This window comes from Phocoena sinus, chromosome 5 (genome assembly GCF_008692025.1).
Source record: "Phocoena sinus isolate mPhoSin1 chromosome 5, mPhoSin1.pri, whole genome shotgun sequence".
In the NCBI taxonomy this organism is placed as follows: domain Eukaryota; kingdom Metazoa; phylum Chordata; class Mammalia; order Artiodactyla; family Phocoenidae; genus Phocoena; species Phocoena sinus.
The window spans coordinates 108,853,056-108,872,638 of record NC_045767.1 but is presented as its reverse complement, the minus strand read 5'-3'; the positions used below and the strand labels follow the sequence as shown (position 1 = coordinate 108,872,638).

At 49.8% G+C, this 19,583-nt stretch overlaps 1 protein-coding gene across 2 annotated transcripts in view; it reads left to right on the top strand.

Moving 5' to 3' along the window:
* The window catches only part of FAM160A1 (family with sequence similarity 160 member A1), a 269,946-nt gene extending 250,928 nt beyond the window's left edge, over positions 1–19,018 (top strand). The window contains exons 10-13 of one of the 2 annotated variants that reach the window (XM_032632821.1): positions 3,246–4,388; positions 11,035–11,213; positions 11,470–11,608; positions 17,423–19,018. In XM_032632821.1, coding sequence (XP_032488712.1) covers positions 3,246–4,388; positions 11,035–11,213; positions 11,470–11,608; positions 17,423–17,682 — 1,721 coding nt within the window. In that variant the 3' untranslated portion in view covers positions 17,683–19,018. Of the gene's footprint in view, positions 1–3,245; positions 4,389–11,034; positions 11,214–11,469; positions 11,655–17,422 lie in introns of both variants that reach the window. The other variant, XM_032632820.1, reaches the window with a different exon arrangement.
* Positions 19,019–19,583: the final 565 nt, after the last annotated feature.

The window sequence follows — 19,583 nt, the reverse complement described above, 5'->3', positions numbered from 1 at the left end:
GAAGAGATGTTTGTCCAGGTCCAGGCACTGCAGCGAAGGGTCCCAGGTCCCAGCCTGTCAGGGGAGGGACCTCTCGAGGGATAATCTTTAAACAAAAGGATGCCCAATTCCATCTCTCCTTGGATGTGTCTGTCTCTAGGTAGACAGGGAATGATGCAGTGAGTCCCATTTCTTTTCTGACTGACCACCTGGGGGTCCTTTTCTGCTTTGTAAAGAGTTTTGGACGTTTGGTAATCAGTGTTCCTTGATGTACCCAGCTCTTACCTACTCAGTGTTCCCAGACCTTTATTTTAACTAGGCTTCCTAGCGCCATCCTCAGAGTCCAGTATGAATAGTGTACCCGTGTGTCTATTTAAACAAAATGGGGCTGAGGGTGTGGAGGGTGGCTATAGCTAAGACAGAATTAGCCCTTATTTTAATTTCCAAAGGGACCCGTTTGTGGATGCTTTTGCCTGCCAATGACATATCATTCTAAAATGTGAAATGTCTGATAGGGCAAAAGTATATGATTCATTTGATTGACATCACGAGGGGTTTTTTCATAAATATTTATTGTCCCAGAAGCCACAGTACCCTGTGGTGTTTGCCAGCCACAGCTGATCTTGTTCAAGTAAAATTTAAATGGCCCCCGTGTCAACCACGGCCCTCCCTCTGGCAGGCAGCAAAGGGGCGTTTGTGTGTCTTTGGTGACCAGAAGGCTCCTTCAGCTCAGGAGGGGTCTGCCTGTCCTGTGACCACTAGGAAGTGGTCCCGACCTCGTGCTGACTTCCGTGTTTCCAATCTATATTCTGATATCCCCCCAAACAGTGTCATTCTGTCCACCCAGCTCTAGTCCTCTTCGATAAAAAGTATTTTGTCTAAGAGCTGGGCTACTTGACTAAGAAAATATCAGCGTATTTGGTATAAATGCAATTCTTAGAAATTAAGGTTGTCTTACTGATTCTTAGTTTTTAAATAAAGATACAGTGTATCGTGGAAATTAATACTTTATGTGGCAGTGTAACAAGCTGTACTTTCAGTATATTTTCCTGTTAGGTAAACTAGTATGCATATCTTATATTTTCCTACCCAACTGTCATTTTTAAAAGCGTAGTTAAAAATTGATGTCTTTTTTGTTTACTAAAAAAGTTGTTTTAAGAATGAGTCTGTGGCTGACCTTTCTGCAGAATTCAAATTTCAGGTTAAACATATGATGGTTGAGTGCCTGCAACTCACCACGTTCTTTCCCTGTGTCATCACATTTAATCCTTTGAAGACAGTATTCCCATTTTGTAGATGAAGAAATAGACTCAGAGTGAGGGATTGATTTATTTAAGGTTACACAGAGGACACAGGTCCTCTGATTCCAAATTCCATTTCTTTCCGCTCTCCTCTCTCTGAGGTTGCCTTACGGTGGCTAAGTGCCCTGATGGATAGGTGGTTACACAGGTAGGTAGGTGGGTAGATAGATAATGTGATTTTTGTGTGGTAGTTAAGAGCTAGGATTCTGAATCTCAGCTCTGCTCCTTCCTTGAGCAAACTACTTGATCTTTCTAAGATTTTTTCCTCATCTGCTTTCCTCAAAGGGTTGTTCCAAGAATAAGTGATGTAGGACATACAAAGCTGTTAGAAAAGTACCTAGTGTGTAGTAAGTGCTAAATAAATATTATCAGTAGTCAAAGTGGATAAGAGGTAAACTTTTAAAAGTAGAGCTGTAAAAAATGGATTATGTCCACCGTAACGATGTGAAAATGTGTATTCTTAAAGGTTCACTTGTGGCCCAGTCAGGTAGAGATTTAGACAATGAATAGGGTTGAAAGGTGTGGCATGGAACGAAAAAAGGAGAGAGGTTGACGTAAGACAACTTTTGCTTGATTTCTGGCTCTGCCACTGACTTGTTGGGTGATCATTGTCTCTGAGCCTAAATTTCTTCATCTGTAAATGGAGAAAATAGTATCTCCATGTAGGGTTGTTGTGAGGATTAAATTAGATAGCACTGACTGAGAAAGCACCTGCCATGTAGTAGACATTTAAGAAATGGTAGAGTTTGTGTTTTCCCTTGTCTGAGTTCTTTTTTTTTTTCCCTAAAGGAAAATGTAAACTTAAATGCAGATGTCTTCATACCTATTTCAGTTACACGGTTGAGAGCTTTTAACATCAAAGGTAGTCAGGGTATCATTCTTAGGTTAAAAGGGCTATTTTGGGAGTGAATATGACTTTATCTTAAGTCACTGTTTGGTACATATAATTCCCAGTAATTCCCAGGAAGGCAGAATGAATGAACAGCCTTTTCGAAAAACCCAGGGTTTTCTAGAGAAAATCTGTTTCCCAAATTCATGGATTATATAGGCTTTCCACTTTAGAATCAAAGTCAAAATCTTCTTAATTGCCTACTCAGTGGCAGGTACTATATTGGATATATTACCTAACTTAATCCTCCCGTTACCGACCAGGGATCTTGGCCTTCCCCAATCAATAGAAGTTGACTAGAGGCCAGACAAGAAATCCAGGTGAGGCTTTATTGGATCCCCTGCTGGAGCACGGGCGGGAGGGAGAGCAAACAACAGATTCCCTTGCTTGCTGGCTCCCTGAGTGGAGGCCCAGCTTGCTCCTTATACGGGGTGAGGGTAAGTGCGGGGCCAGGGGTCAGGCAGGAGGGCTGGCTTAGGTGTTTCGCCCACCCCTTAGGTGGTGGTGTGTGCAGGGGGCATGTGCAGTACCCTGCTGTTGCTCCTGACACCCTGTTTTTGCTCCACGCTCTTCAAAAGTGGCAGTTGGGTTTTTTGCTCTCTTTGTATCTTTTGGGTCCAGAATTTGCCCCAACTGCGCGTGCACGTGGTTAGTTTTAGTCCCATACAGTTTCTTTGTATTTTGTTGCTTGAGGAGAGGTGTGTCCAGGTGCAAGCATTGCAGCACTGCAGCAAAGGGTCCCAGGTCCCAGCCTGTCTCACTCCCAACAACTTGAGAGGTTGCCTTCATTAGCTCACGTTTCTCTGAAGACTGATACCAAGTAACAGACTTCTGTTGGTGATGGCAGGTATCTGACCAGCCAGATTGGTTTTGTATGTTCTATGAGGATAGAGTTTCTATTCTTATTTTTCCCTATTAAAATCTAACTTTTTTTTATTGTCTGGAAATCATTTAATCAGAAATTATTAGAACCAAAGTAGCTGGTGGGACAAAGCCTCGGCAGCCGGATGAGTTGCATTCCCATCCATTGCCTGTGTCCCCCTGCCCGGTTCTGACTTGTGTGTCTCCCGGGGCAGGGCCCTCGGAGCAGCTGCCCGCCGAGGCGTTCTCGCCGTCGGCCTGCATCGTGGAGTACGGCAAAGCCTTGGACATCAGCTACCTGCAGTACCTCTGGGAGGCCCACACCAACATCCTCCGCTGCATACGGGATTGCCACGTGTGGTCCGCCCTGTACGATGGAGACTCCCCCGACCCCGAGGCGCTTTGCCCGGCTCTGCTGGGCCCGCCCGAGGAGAGGGCTCCCAGTGCCACCTACCCTGTGCTCAGCCTCCCACAGCAGGTCCCCAGGACGACGGGGCCCCAGCTGGCTCCCAGAAAGGAGAAGAGCCACACGGAGCTGGAGTGGGACGACAGCTACGACACCGGGATCTCCTCGGGGGTGGGTGGGGGCTGCCCTGGGCCGTATGAGGATGCAGAGAACTCGGGCCCCCCGGTCCCCGTGGATCCTCCCAGACACATCCAGGAGATGAAGAAGAACGCCATCCTGCTCTTCAAAGGGGCCTACATCGAAGAGTCCGACTTCCAGGATGACGTGATGGTGTACAGGTTGTGTGCTGAGAAGGATGCTGAGGACACCAGCGGTTCACGGCAGGATGCCGCGAGGCCCCCAACCCAAGCCCAGACCCAGGTCCAGGATCCCCCTGTGAGCAACGGCCCCCTGCCCGGCCCTCAGCCAGAGACAGATTCAGAGGAGGAACATGGTAGGGACGATTCAGACGTGTTTCACGGTGTGTCCAAGGAACCAGAAGGAGAGAACGAGCCCGAAGTCGCCCTGGAATCAAGCCCCGAGTTAGCGGCCCCCAACCCCGAGGCAGAGCACGGTGCACGCCTGACAGTGACTAACCCCGAGGGTGAAGATTTCATTGCCCAGTATGACCAAATCATTAAAGAACTGGGTTCCAGCACCGAGGGCTTGATGGAGCAGAGTTTCTCCTCTCCTGATCCGTTGCTTCTTACAAAGGAGCCCGAAGAGGAGGAAAATGAGAGCAGAGGAGAAGAAGAAGAGGGGAAGAAGGAACCAGAAGGGGAAGGGGATGACTTTGACTCTTTCATAGCTGAGGCTCCTGCCGCAGAGACCCCGCCGTCCCCGTTTGGAGCGAGAGATGAGGCTGCCTTTGCCGGTCACCGTCCCGCGAGGACTCAGAGCACCCCATTCACAGGTGACGCTAATTGCTTTGTGGTTTCTGCTTTTGAAAGCGCTTGTACGTATTGCACCCGGAGAGTGAGGAAGGTGCAGGTAAGGAGCCTTATCAGTTTACCTACCAGAGGGGTGGAATATTTTTGTAAGCAGCAGGGAGGGGTGGTTTTATTTTTATCTTATTCTGTCGTTTGTTTTTTTCCCCCCAGCAAATTAGAGGTTACATTTTGCCATTGAGTAACTTCCCTTGATATGCCTTTGATAAAGTAGTAGCACTGACTAAACCACACAAGAAATCCAGTCTCATCATTTAATAGCCTCATTTCCTCTAGCCTAATTTATTTTTCTCCTTAGCATTTGCTTTTATGTGTATTTAAAAAAAAAATTACAGTTTCCCCCACTGGCATGTGTGCTTCCTGAGGGCACAGGTGTTGGCTTGTTCTCTGCTCTATCCCTGGTGCTGAACAGTGGAGAGAGCACATAGTAGGTACTCAGAATACCCCTTGAATCAATGTGGCTGTGTACACACAGCAGAAGCCATTGGGGTTCGTCGTGCCTTTGCCTGGGCCTGGGAGCTCATTTCAGTTAATCACAAAATCTTCATCCAAAAATGAGTAGACCCACATAAACTCATCACTGTGCTAGAGAGTGGCTGTGTTCCAGTGATAAACCCCTAACAGCAGGTAGAAATCACGGACGAGGCAAAGGGGTAGGATGGGGTATCAGGTAAGTGGATTGAGGTTAGGAATTATGATAGAATTATTATCGTTAAATTATTACCCAAGTAAAATGGTCACTGAACTCAGGTTTGGCTGCTCGCTGCTTCAAAGCCAGTACTTGTCAGTAGGAAAAGAAAGATTGCTGTATTCAGGAGGCCGGCAACCTGGGAAGAAGGTGGACTCGTGTCCAAAAGCCAATTCCCCAATGCCGATCGGGGGCAGGAGCTTTTAAAGGGGAGCTTCAGGGGTGTATAGGCGGAGGGAGGGGGCTCCCTGCAGAAACAGCACAGTCAGCTCGGACAGCCATCTTGAAATGAGTCACGCAGTGGTCTGACCAGCATCGTCATCTCGATTGTTTTAAGTACAGTTACTCTTCAGTTCCAGGGTCGGTTTGTTCCCATTTCTCTGTGGCCCGTTCTTAGAACTGCAGCAGCTTATGTCAGGGATACAGTCAGGTCATTGTGTAGTTCACTTCTTCCACCTGGTGAGGGTTTCAGTATCTACAAAACAGCTCCAAGGATATGGCTCAGAATATTCTCTACAGCCCTTGAGGAGGAACTAAAGGGCCTTGACTTGGTTTCATGGCTAGACTGTTAGTATTTTGTCTTGCTTGACTATTTTCCTTTGCTTTTTTAGTTTCTCATTTCTCTGATTAAATTTATTCTTTGGCTAAAATTTTTCTGCAGGCAAGAGGCAGGTGGAGGACATGGCGGGGGTGGGGGGATGGGGTCTGTCCTGGGAAGGCCCCACAGGGTCCTGCTCTGTTACAAAATCTGAAATCTGCAAATCGTGGTACAGAGGGACCTGGCTCAGAGGAGGGGTCCTCAGGCTCAGGGACAGCTGGGGTGGGACCCCTGAATGGTGTTCAGTTAGAGGAGAGGGTCCTAAGGAGCCAACATCTTAGCGGGACAGACTGGCCTTGCAGTCACGCCTGTGGGGACTCCTGGCTCTGGCGCTTCCAGCCATGTGGCCTTGGTGCCCTAACTCGGGGAGGACCAAATGTGATCCTGAGCTGGGGTGGTGGGCCGTGTCATGACTGTTACCACAGGCAGCCTCCAGCAGCCTCAGCTGAGGCTTGTCCTTCCCTGGCCAGCAGGGGGCAGCTCGGTGGGCGGAGATCATGCTCCCGCCTCCTTGGATCACCCAAAATACACGAAGTCACAGCATCTTTGGGTCCAGCCAGGCAGGCTTAACGTGATCTCAAGGAGCTCTTCCGCCCTCCTCCAACTTTTATTCATCTGTTTACGGATGCCTGAAAATTTATTTAAACAGGGAGAAAGCTTTTAATTCCACAATTAAAAGGCTTGAGGTTCTAGCCGAGATAACATTTCAGTGTGAATGGGTTTTAATTAAAATTCAATCAGTCAGTCATAAGTAAAAAGGATTAGATAATCTGGCTCTTCCCAGTTGATAAGGGGAGGGGGGGGAGAGCTTGGTGGGAGGAAGAGGGCAGAGTAGCCTAGCTCAGTCCCAACTCTGCCCTAGGGCTGCCGCATTTACTCTCCCCCAGCAGGAATCCTGCTTTGTCTGCAGTGTTCTCCAAGACATCAGGACTACCCACTGCTAATGAAGATTGTTCTTTAGAATGCCAGCCTATACAAGGGGCTTCATCCCTGGGCAATATGCAAATTGAGGACATAAAGTATAGCTTAGGGCAAAAAAAAAAAAAAACTAATACACCACCTATAAAATAACAATATTTTGAATATGATACACCTGAACACCGCCAAAACATAACCTGAGATTTGGGTACGTATAGGTAATTTTAACTAAAACGTTGCCTGTTTCCTCCTTTGAAGCTTGTACACAGCTTCAGGAAATGTCGTTTCTCTTTCCACGTTTGTGAACTTTGTAGTGTCTAAACTTCTGAGTTCTGCAGCATTTGCTTAACTTCCCTCTCTCCATGGAACCCTGATTTCCACTGAAATGAATTTGCTTCTCAGCAAAATCAAAGCATTGCATTTCATTTATCTAATTAATTTTATTTATTCATGAAGTCAGCAATCTTTTATTGATCCCCTAATAGTTGGCAGGTTCTGTGCTAGGTACTAAGGACACAAAAATGAAGGGATTTGTAGACTTTCAGAAGAGACGTCAATAAAGAACTATACTCTCTTAGTGAGAAATGTGTTAGTCATTGTATCCAAATCCTATGGGAGCCCTGTGTGGGGAGTGGGAAAGGCTTCACAGAGGAGGGGCACAGTGAACAGAAGCTTCTGGGTAAAAGGAGCTGAGAATGACAGTCCAGGCAGAGGAAACAACAGGTAAGGAAAAGGAGCCTGACAGCACATGGGGGTGACAAGGCATGGGTCTTGGGGGGTAGAGAGGAATCCACAAAATTGGTTGATGCCGGCCCAGGAGGGCCTTTGGACCACGCTGAGGAATGGGGGCCTTGTGCTCCTGGCACTGAAGATGCCCTGGAATTATCAGAGTTGGCAAATGATGTGACCAGATCCGTGTTTGGAAAGGCCAGCCTTGGAGAGTGGGGAGAGAGCACTGGAGTGAGGAGAGGTTGGTGCCAGGAAGATCAAAGTAAGAGACTTGTCATCATATCAGGATTTGAAATGCACCAGTAATGTTTCTAGGAACATTTTCACAGCTGTGCTCACACGGATGTGCTGAGATGTGTACACAAAGATGTTCACTGCAGCGTTGTTTATAATAGAAAGAGACTAGAAATAACCTATATGTCCACCAGTAGGGGACTGTGTTGCTAATGCAACACCCATGGCAACCAAATACCTTGTGAATGAATGAGACAGTTCTGTGTGCTGATGTGGGACGGTCTCTGGGAGCTGTTGTGCAGTGGAAAAGCAAGGGGCTGAACGGTGTGTAGACAGTGTTGTCATTTTATCATTTGTTTTAAAAAAAATACCAGGAGATACACACACACACACACACACACACACACACACACACACACACACACACACCCTGGGAGGCAGGATAGTGTGTCAGTTAAGAGTCCTGGCACTGGAAACAGATGGTCTGAATTAAAATTGTGACTCCATTTACTAACTGTGTACTTGGCATTCTGGTCATCTTTAAATGTGGATAAATAATAAGCACACTTTGTAGGGTTGTTGTGAATATTTAAGTTGATACTTTAAGAGTGCTTAGAACACTGCCTGGCACATAATAAGTGATTAATAAATGTTCTGAATGATAATTCAGTTATTAGTACTTATTACGTATGTGAAACATTTCTGGAAGAATACACTTGGATCTGTTAACATGGGTTGCCTCCAGGGAGGAGGCCTGTTCTTTATATTCCTATGCTGCTTGAAGCAGAGAAATTTTAAATCATTTTAGTCTTTATTAAAATAGAAAAACCGTTGCTGAAGTCCAGACAAGAAATGAGGTGTCTCTGGCGTCAGGCAGAGAGGAGGTGGCGGTCCACGTTTGGGAGATGTTCCAGTGTGGACTCCGCAGAGCTGAGGTGCAGGGTGATGGCAGCTCCCCTTGGAGTCTGGGAGCTGGGGTGGGGGGCAAAGGGAAAAGAGGGCTTGAGGGGAGAGAAGGAAACGCCATAGTATTAGTTGTTTTGAAAATTCAGTATTTTATGGGTGCGGAATTTATCTGTCTTCCTGGATGAAAAGGGGAAAAAATACACCCGGCATCACCCCCCCACACCTGTAGCCTTCTGAATTGTAGCTGACTTTTCTCGTTTTCAGCGGCTTGCCAGTTTCCCCTAGCAACTGCATTTTGCTAAGGAGGTTTTTTTAAGTGCTAGAAAGCAACTAAGAATAAAACAGGAACTTGAAAGTGTTTAATATATGTTTCTTACTGCACACGCCTAAGAAGCTGTAATTAATGTTTTTAGTGGATTATAATGACAATCTGCTGACCTTGACCTAATATTCTGTCGTTCAAGCGAGACAGCGATGACCCTGACTCTCACAGGGCGCAGGGGCAGGCTGGGTTTTTTTCTCCCTCTCAGTAGTGATGGACCGTAGACTTTCTCCCCTGCCGCTGCACCGTGCAGCTTTCGTTTTTGTAGGATGGCCAGGTGAGGCCAGCTCTAGTCTGGGCCTATGGCAGAGAAGCTGAGGGCTCCACTAAGGAGACAGGTTTTATAGGAGACTCTTTCCACCCAAGTATCACCTGATTCACCTGTCTCTACTCCTCTGGAAGGGAATAGATGCTGAGCCCCAGGGACTGCGGGGAAAGCCCGGGTCTGGGGTGGAGGAGTGAGGATAGCAGCAGCCTTCCCCTGTCTGCCTGGAAGACTAGAATTAAGAAGGGCTACCGGTGACATTTTCGAGGTTCTTGATGGAACCCCATCAAGTTGCTTTCAAAATGGGGTTCCAGTCCAGAGTTTCTGAATGTGTTTGGCAAACTCTCCCAGTTTTGTAAGCAAGGGCTCTCTATTCAAAGAATTCATTGACCTCCTGTGTCATGGAAAGTGACTCAGGAGCTCTGCCCCTGACCCCTAACGATGGGGAAGTTGGGGCTAATCTCAGCACACAAAGGGAAAGTGTCTCTTCTGAGTTCCCAGGCCCCTAAGAAGACATCCTCTGTGCTTGTGGCACCGGGAATATTGCCATTATCCTGTTACTTGCAGGTGTGGTTTGCTGTTCCCATTTCTCACAGACAGCTTCTGCTTTCTTACAAAAAGGGTTTAACTCTTCCGCTAACCAGGGCTTCTGAATGAAGCATCTTGTGATGAAGTATGTTTTCGTTAAACTCATATTAATGTTGGTGAAATCTTCATAAGACATGCTTATTTATCAAGGGTTATGTGCTTTTGTCATAAATATGCCATGGTTTAGTGACATCATCAATAGCTCCACTGGGGGAAATAGAAAGTTCTCATTGATTTTGTTTAATGGACCACTGTTACGGTGAAAATGGAAAACATCTTCAAGTAGTTTTAGTAATGCCAGATTTATTGCCTGGATTTTCCCTGTCTTCAGTGAACACAAACAGAAAGCATATTATTTTTCTAGTGACCCAGATTAGTCACAGCTTCTTTTTGCCTATTGTTGTTTTACAAACTGCTTTTATAGTGATAGGGATTTTCTTGTTTAAGGAACCTAGGACACACCAAACTCCAGCTCTCCAAACTGAGTCCCTTCTCTCCCTCTCATCCCCACCTCCCCCTGAAAATTAAAGCATGGCTCTAAAATTACAGCCATGCCCACCTTTACCTCTGATCTTCTCTTCTGGTTCTTCCACATTGTGACACTGACAAGACAGAGTCTTTCTCAGGTGCTTTTGGGGGACAGACAGTCCCCCGTTCACAGTGCTGCTGTTTGGTAAACATAGTTATATGTGTTTGCTATTCTTTAACGACATGAAGATTTTTTTGTTACTAAAACTTTTTTTTTTTTTTTTGCGGTACACGGGCCTCTCACTGTTGTGGCCTCTCCCGTTGCGGAGCACAGGCTCCGGACGCGCAGGCTCAGCGGCCATGGCTCGGGCCCAGCCGCTCCGCGGCATGTGGGATCTTCCCGGACCGGGGCACGAACCCGTGTCCCCTGCATCGGCAGGCGGACTCTCAACCACTGCGCCACCAGGGAAGCCCTAAAACTTTTAATGGCCTCTAATGTTTGCAGGACGCCCTCCAGCACGCAGCATCACGGGATGATAAATGCCATGTTTTTGAGCACTGACAGCCCCAGGAGATACAGAAATAGTATGAAAAGTATATTTTGATTTTAAAAATTAAATTATTGGTCATCTGGTTTTTTTAAAGGTCTGTGATAATTTTCAAAGTATTAAAACTGCTCTGGGAGTCAAAATACTAGCTACCACGCCCGTGTTTCTGTTTTCTTTTCGTGGCGGTGGTGTGTCTTGTGGTTTGGTTTTGAGGTAGGAGGCGACCTGGCCGCGTCGGCTGCACTTGTCTGAATTCGGTTTGCACCCGGTGGCCCCGGCGGCTCCTCGGTTTTCGGGACAGATGGCCCGTGTCCCCAGCCGGCCCTGAAGCCTCGTGTCCTTCCACAGGCCCGTTCATCAGCGTGGTCCTGTCCAAGCTGGAGAACATGCTGGAGAACTCGCTGCACGTGAATTTGCTGCTCATCGGCATCATCACGCAGCTGGCCAGCTACCCGCAGCCCCTCTTGCGCTCCTTCCTGCTCAACACCAACATGGTCTTCCAGCCCAGCGTGCGCTCCCTCTACCAGGTACCGCCCCGCCCCGCCCCGTTCTCATTCATTTGCTCTCCTGCCCCTTCTGTTACCTGTTATGCTGGTTGTGTTGATTTGTCTAGACAAACTGCGAAGCTTTAGAAGCTTCGTTTGGCTTGACGTTTCGAGAGGGCCCTCCCCAGAACACCCAGGCGGTTAAAACCCTGCGGCGGGGCCTCTGCCTGACAGATGTCCTGATGCAGGGTGGAAGTCTGTGCTGAGGCGGTAGCGTCATTAGTGCTGCTTTTGACAGGTCCTCGCATCTGTGAAGAACAAGATTGAGCAGTTCGCCTCTGGGGAGAGAGACTTCCCGGGCCTCCTCATCCAAGCCCAGCAGTACCTGCTCTTCCGCGTGGACCTGTCCGACCCGAGCCCTGAGGCACCCACCAAAGGTCAGCCGCTCTTCCCTTTCCGCAGCTTCCCGACTTGGAATCACAGGTGCTGCCTCAGCTCCTGGACCCTAAAAGCATCTAAATAGATTTCCATTTTTAAGCAGCAGGGAAGAGCCTCCCCTGAGCGTCCTTAAACCCAAAGGAAAGTCTACCCTGCCGCACCCGGCCCGGTCCCAGTTTGGAGGGTCTCGCGGGGCATTTGCTTTCCTAACCGGGTAGTGCAGGGCAGGAGTGATGTGGGGACTGCCGCTAGAATAAATAACTTAGCTCGTGTGGGCCAGAAGGGAGCGTTATGTGCACACCCGGAGCCGTTTTTTGGCCGGTCCTACCCTAAGGAGGGCATCCGTTCTCTTTATTATGTTTCCAGATACTCTCGGGCCCCAAATGAATGTGCTTTAGGCTCTGGAAGGTAAAAACCACTCCCTTGGAGCAGTAAAGAGCAGTAAAGTTTATGCACCCCTTAGCCCTCCTGAGAGCGCCTTCCATCGGCTCAGGAGGCCTGGCCAAGTGGGCGGGGGGCGGGGGGCGGCCGCCGACCGGAGCCTGAGGACCCTGCCGGCGGCCAGGCCTGGGGATGGGGCTGCCTGGCCTCGGGTGGGCTCTGCTAGCGCAGGTTTGACGCCAGCTGTCTCCTGAGCTGTGGCCTCAGCCTTGGTGAGAGGGCAGGCCAGGGAACGGCCCACGTTGCGCTGGCTTTCGCTCACCTCCCCTGGACAAGCCAGGCTGCTTTGTGGTAGGTGAACAGTGGAGAGAGCAGGGCTCTTGGTCCGGGGCTAAAGCATGTGATCGGAAACACGATTTGGAGTGAGAGGCACAAGTGTAACTTGGGGCAGTGTTAAACCTTTGAGGGAAGCTGAAAAAACCCCAGCCCTGTGAAGGCATGACCTTGCCTCTGTGTAGCTGTTTGATCTCGGTCACTTGGCCTCACTGGGCTTCGTGCTCCTCGACTTTTTTTTTTTTTTTTTTTTGCGGTACACGGGCCTCTCACTGTTGTGGCCTCTCCCGTTGAGGAGCACAGGCTCTGGACGCGCAAGTTCAGCGGCCATGGCTCACGGGCCCAGCCGCTCCGCGGCATGTGGGATCTTCCCGCACCAGGGCACGAACCCGCGTCCCCTGCATCGGCAGGCAGACTCTCAACCACTGCGCCACCCGGGAAGCCCTTTTTTTTTTTAAATTTTATTTATTTATTTTTGGCTGCATTGGGTCTTCACTGCTGTGTCCGGACTTTCCCTAGTTGCATCGAGCGGGGGCTACCCTTCGTTGCGGTGTGCGGGCTTCTCGTTCGGTGGCTTCTCTTGTCGCAGAGCACGGGCTCTAGGTGCGTGGGCTTCAGTAACTGTGGCCCGCGAGCTCAGTAGTTGTGGTGCACAGGCTTAGTTGCTCCGTGGCATGTGGGATCTTCCTGGACCAGGGCTCGAACCCGTGTCCCCTGCATTGGCAGACGGATTCTTAACCACTGTACCACCAGGGAAGTCTCTCCTCGACTCTTAAGTGAAGGGTTTGTCTTCCATCTCTCGAGTCCTTTCTGGCTGTAGGACTCGGGGTGTGAAGGGCATTAGGACACCGCAAGGCACACTTTGAAAGAAAGGGGGGCCCTGTGTCACTGGTGAAATGAGGGGCAGCTTCTAGCCTTGGCCCTGGATGAGAGCAGGCAGGCCATCTCTGGAGGGGAGGAGCGCCCACGTCTGTGGGAAGGTGGCCTGCGGGCCCCACGTGGCCTCTCCTAGCCCCGTGGACAGTCGGCCTGTTGGCTTGTCCCTTCTGAGCAGGGGGCACGCCGTGTGACTCACCCTGCGAGAGACAGTGCCTCAGCTAGCTTTTGCGTGTTAACAGACTACCACAAAAGCTCAGGGGCTCAAGACAAAGCCATCATGTGTGCTCTTGAGTCTGTGTGGTTGCCTGGGGGATCTGCTGGCCCAGGCGGGCATGGCTGATGCTGGCAGGACTCGCTCGGGGGCTGACGTCAGTGGGCGGCTGAGCATCTGGGATGGCCCGGCTCACAGGGGTGGCTGCTGGCCGTGGTGATGGGGTCCGCGTTTCTCGTCATCCAGCAGGTTAGCCCTGGCTTGGCAGCTTCATGGCTGTAGGGTTGCAAGAGTGAGAGCCTGAGCACATGCAGTCTCTTGAGGCGCCAGCTCAGGACTCCACTGGGTCGATTCTGCTGTATTCTGTTGGCCAAACCACTGGTCAGCCCAGGTGCAGGAGTGGAGCAGACCCCCAGCCTCTTGATGGGAAGAGCTGCAAGGGATTATGGCAGTTCTTGCAGTCTTCCAGACAGAAGGTGACTTGCGTCTCCCCACACTGCACTCTGGGCTTGGTCTTCACTTGTATCTTGCACTTTGTAAAGTGCTTTCCCCGACAGTTTTACTTTTCAAACAGCACTGTGCAATGGGCAAGAAAGGTGCTGTTAGCTTCATTTTCATAGAAGGAAGCTGAAGTTAGAGGCCCGGGTGGTCAGCCAGGATCACTAAGCTCGGGTGCCTACACACCCTGACCGGCCTCCTTGACCTGCACGATCCAGGTGAGCATGCCTTGTGCTCTGTCCTGGCCTCACACTGATGGTGGCGGCTGCCAGATATGTGCCCAGGGGGGTCTTGTTCCCACTGCGTAAGGTGGTCAGTTAGGCAGGTGTGGGGGATGATTTCCAAGGTCTGTGACTCTCAGGGGACATTGACTTGTAGAAAGCTACTCTCAGGATCGAGGACTTCTGTTTGATGGAATTTTTCAGATTAACCTCCTAACTTCGTTCAGGTTAGCAAAGTGACACCCTGCCCTCAACTTCAAAAATCTCTCAACTCAGAATGACAAAGGTCTCCGTCCCATTGTACAAAGCTGAAGCCTTGCGTGTGATGTGATTGCCTATAAATGAGATGAATCTGGGAGCCCTATTCTCACCGGGACACAGAGCAATGAGTGATTAGAGTCCTGTAAGAGGCCCCACATACTGGGGTATCCATGTCCGTGCGCTGTGCGCCTTCTCTGATGCCGCTGACAGGGAGGTGAGGGGTAACGGATTTCTCTCCTAACTTCTCAAGTCTTCCCAGTAGTATCGTGAAAACCCTTTGTTGTGGCTTTTCAGACCCAGGGCAACATTTCAGGAAACCACTCCCGGTTCTGACGTTTACTTATACTTCCCTCCTCCCTGCCTCTGCACCGGGCGCTGCAGCCATGCCCTGGGCCCTTTTACGATGGACGCCCGCAGCCCGAGCTGCTCCGTCACGCAGGCCCTGGTGAGACCAGCCTAACGCTTCCAAAAGAAGGAGAAGTCCGGGTGGACTTCCTGTGCTCCTGTCACATTGTCACTCTTGAGACTATTGGTCTCTGAGGCTCAGCTACTTGCCAGTCTTTTCATTTTCCCCTCAAACTACAGAGGTGGTATTTTCTAGTATTTAGCTGTATTCAGAGTCCTTTCACTGATCTCTAATTCTCGAAGGGGACCAGGTAGGTATTATCTCCATCTTGTGGAAAAGGAAACTGAGACATTATATGATTAGCTAGTTGCCAGGCAGGGACCATAACTCGGGTCTCCTTGTTTTTGAGTTGAGTCTGACTCACGGAAGGGCCAGTCCCACGCTGACGGGACAGAACCACCACCAGGACTTCCCTGCTGGCCCTCCGTCTCCCTCCCTGGGCGCCCGCCTGCCTTCATTAGCGAAGACAGTGTTGATTCTTAGATTCAAACTAGGTAAATGAGCCTAAGCGATGACGCTTTTTAAATTCATGGATCGAGCTGGATAAATGATCCACAAAAGCCCTTCTGGGGGAAAAGAGGAGTGAATTTGAAAGAGGAAGACGGGAGATGAGGAAATGAACCAGCTCCAGTAAGATCAGGTATAGGGAGGACCTGACGTTGGTCGGTCCCTTCCCTCGTTCATTCAGCAAATGATGTTTATTAGCTTCTTCTGTGGATGAGGAAGCGTGTTAGGGGCCATGAGGGACACGTCGTTTAGGGGCTCAGCTCTCAGAAACCTGGAAGTCTGGTAGAGGAGAAAGAGCATAAACAGCGACGCAAGTCTGAAGGGCACTGCAAGCCCCAGTTGGTAAATAAAATGAGTGGGAGGCTAGAGCAGGGGATCACTTCCAGGGCAGGAAATGGGAGTGGTCTGTAAAGTCAGTGACGGCTGAATTGACGGTGGTGTGATGGCTGACACTTACCAAGAGGTCCTTGTGTACATCATACCTATTGACTCACTTAATCCTTACAGCCGTGAGATTTTGACAGATGAGGACATTAAGTACAGAGAGGTAAAGCAACTTGCCTGGTGTCACTCAGCCAGTAAGTGGCAGAGTCTAAGCCTGGTGAGGTTTAGGTGTGCAGACACGGGCAAGGGAATGCCAGGTGGGGGAACCAGCACGAGCAGTGTGGCTCTGGGGCTGGTGCCCGGAGTGTCCCATCCCCCGCGGCATCAGCCCAGCTTCCTCAGTGAGCCTCGCTGGGCCCTTTGGAGAGCCGGGTGCCGCAGTGCTGGAGGGCTGGGGTGGAGATACTCAGGCGTGGTCCCCCAAGGGTGGCAGTGTGCTCAGGGAGGTCAACACTTTCGTCCTCACTCTGTTGTCAAGACATATTGTGAGTTTCTGCTGAAAGGTAGCAGCAGATTCTCAACAACTTCTCCAGTTCTTTATGGCATGAACTGTGATAAGCTTTAACCTAAAAGGATATTTGAAGCAGTAAAGCGGAAGTTTTTTTTTTTTTTTTAACACTAACGACGATAGTAGTGAGATGTGGAAAGTACTATAAATGTCAAGAATTTTTAGTACCACAGTTAAGCGACACTCTGAGAAGAGTGTTGAAAAATGGGACTGAATTCTAAAAAGCAGCCAAAATAATGAAGAGCTTGAATATGATGATTTATAAGGAGTAATGAGTCTGTTTGAGTCGGGGGCAGAAGGCGGCATAAATAATTCCTGTCACTGTGAAGGCCGGAGAGCTTCAGGAATTAAATAGTAGAGAAAGTTGAACCATTTTAATTGGTAAAACTGATCTGATATGAAAATGCAAATCATTTGGGTATGTTGAAGTTTGGTTCATAGCATCTTAGACCTACATTTTTGAAACTGAAATCGAAACTCCTGGAAACCTTCCTTGAATGGAAGGTCCAAGCCACTTGCTGCCATGAGCTGCCCACGGTGGCGGGAAGTTCCCAGTCTGGTCTGTCAGCACCCAGCTTCCTCTCCGTTATTTCCAGCCTTTAAAAGCCTTCTTCCATTCTATTCTCCACAAAGGCTGGAAGTCCTGGCCAGAAGGGGCTGGGGGTCAGCAGGGAGCCCAGGAGGCTGGAGCCTGGGCTGCGGACGGCAGGGTGTGGTGTGTGTAACCCAGGTGGCCTCCTGCAGCTCTGCCGGGTGGTCAGGGCTCAGCTGGCAAAGGGCGGACGGTCACCCCGACCCTGGGAGGCCGGGAGAACAGGTGGAGCCCCTGGACACCCCTAAATAACCGTCGCAGTGACCTGTGTCCTCACTTGGTTGACGCGGCCGCAGGACGTGCCTTTTTCCTTCTCCCCCCTCGCCAGGCCCTGGGCGGGGAGGGTTCTTGGTAAACCTATATTCTTGCCACAGTTTCTACATGAAGGCCCTCCTACAGGATTTGGGATCAAACTCTCATGTCACATGCCCAGTGCTGGAGCTGATCTGGGCAGATCCGTGTGTCTCAGAGTGGTGTGAGGTGGGGACTGGGGGCCGTGTCTTGAGACTCCAGTCAGAGCGGGAGCTGAACCCGCACGAGACACTCCACTCCACACCCCCCAACACACACACTTCATTTAAGGGGTGGGCGGAAAGGGCTCTGGAGGATCACCATGGCTGTCTTCCTTCTAGTTTCAGATCCCGTTCAGGACGCCTCCAGGACAGGGAGCGGCCGGAGTTTTCTGGATGGCCCCCCACGAGTGCTTCAGCCCTTCCTGACAAACAGAGCCAAGGTGGCCGGGGTGCCCCCCAGCCTGCCCCCGCCCGTGCGGGACACCATGCTGGCGGCCGCCCTCTTCCCCGAGTTCCTGAAGGAGCTGGCTGCCTTGGCCCAGGAACACTCCATTCTCTGCTGCAAGATCCTGGGCGACTCGGATGACAGCTACTGTTAGCTTTTCCTTTTCAAATAGAGGTTCTTGTTTTTTTAAGGTTTTAGTGCGTGACTGAACGTTAAATGCAAAGCTGCTTACAGACACCTCTACTTTGAGACTTCCTGACGATACTTGATACGTGGGGAGGGGGGTTTTCTGTGTGCCTCCTCTCCCCAGCCGGATCTTCCCACCTTGTACCCCCTAGAATCTAAGTCTTGGCTCAGTTTTTCCTCCTCAGAGTTCTTGGTCCTTATTCTCCCATCCCTCGGAGTCACTCAGCTTGCAGCTTAGATCACACCCAGCGAACACCGGGAGGCAGTGATTTCTGGAGGTGTCCACCTCAGAAGGCCCTTCAACAGCACGTAAGAACGCACACCTGCCCCTGTGGCCTTCTGCGTCGTGGCTTCCGTCTTCTTATTAAGAGAAGAATAAAGATGGAGCCCTTCTTGCCTCCATCACACAAGCACACAGCATCCGTCCCTTTGTATTTTACTTCCAAGACTTGTATTCCGCCCAACACGTGTTGCCTTACAGCGCAGGCAAATCCACTGGTCTCAGCTCTCTGCCTGGGAAGTCAGATGTAGTTGGAGAGAATTTGGAATGCAGGGAAACGTTCTTGTTGCTCGAGAGCTTTCTTTGCTCAGTATATCACTACCTAAACACTGAAAATAGCCTTATTTTAGTAAGATTTGCACAAGATGAACTATGCCTATGCAAAATGTTACTTTGGCTTTTAGGACTTTGATTGGTGTGAACAAAGCGTGGTATATGCTTATGTAAGAAGACAGCCATCATTATTTTTTTAAGTGTTTTATGAAAAACAAACTGGTTCATCTGTGACACTGTCTCATAGTGGGTTTTTTTGGAGGGGTATGGTGTGGGGGAACGGATAAAAGTAAACTAAATACAATCTGTACAAACCTTGGTAATTATTATTTTAAAATCTGTTTGCTTTTTCTAATATGTTGCACTTTGTGGAGAAACAGGAACTGTACAGCCACTTAGGGAACCAGGATGTAAAGGCAAACAGGTCGCAGGGAGCCCCGCCAAGCCAAGTGCCTGCTGGGGCCTCACTCCACACAGAAACGCTGCCTTCTGAGTAATGGGGTTCATCAGGAGGCCCCACCGTGCTGTATTACTGCTTCTCTGCTCTGCAGCCTGCTCTGCCAGGTGTAATTATACTTAGAGCCATGGTCTTCCTACCGCAGACAGAGGGGCAAACACAAAATAATTGTGGGCTAAAAAAGAACGAGACGGTAAACGACTGATATGCATGGATATTAGATTCCACTCTCCTGTACTGTGGGCAGGTGAGAAGCACGTAAGCAGGGTGACACCCCCCCCCCCCCCCACACACACACACGGTTTGGAAGGAAATTGGAAGCCCCGGGTCTCTGTTCTTTCTGTGGGCATCTTGCTGAGCCCCGGGGGTGGTCACAGGGCTGGTGGTGGTGCCTCAGGAGCACTGGTTTGGTTTTAATCAATCAGGCCCTAGTATAGGAAGGGCGTGGAGGAGAGACGCACATCTGAGACGCTGCAGAGCCGAGGATGCCTTTTGTGTTTCAGGGATTTTGAAGCGAGTGAGCCAATCCTGGAATGAAGCCTCAGGAGCTCTGGCCGGGGCTGGGTGGCTCTCAGGAGTCCTGCTTCGCGGTGCTTGCAAGTCTAGGCAAGGAACCAAAGATTGTGATTCGCTGTACATTTCTGACTTCAAACTTGTCTGTCTTGAAAGATGGTTTGCCCGGCTGCGGTGCAGCAGCCAGAATGTGCGAGGCCCAGCGGACTGGCCTGCTCTTGGCTTCCCGACATCCACTTGCACTTGCATAAGTGTCTCTACTGGAAAAGTCAGTGGCTCAGAGATGGAGAGAGAGGAACAGAAGATGAGTTTCAGCTGTAATGTATTATCCTCCAACTTTGCTTTG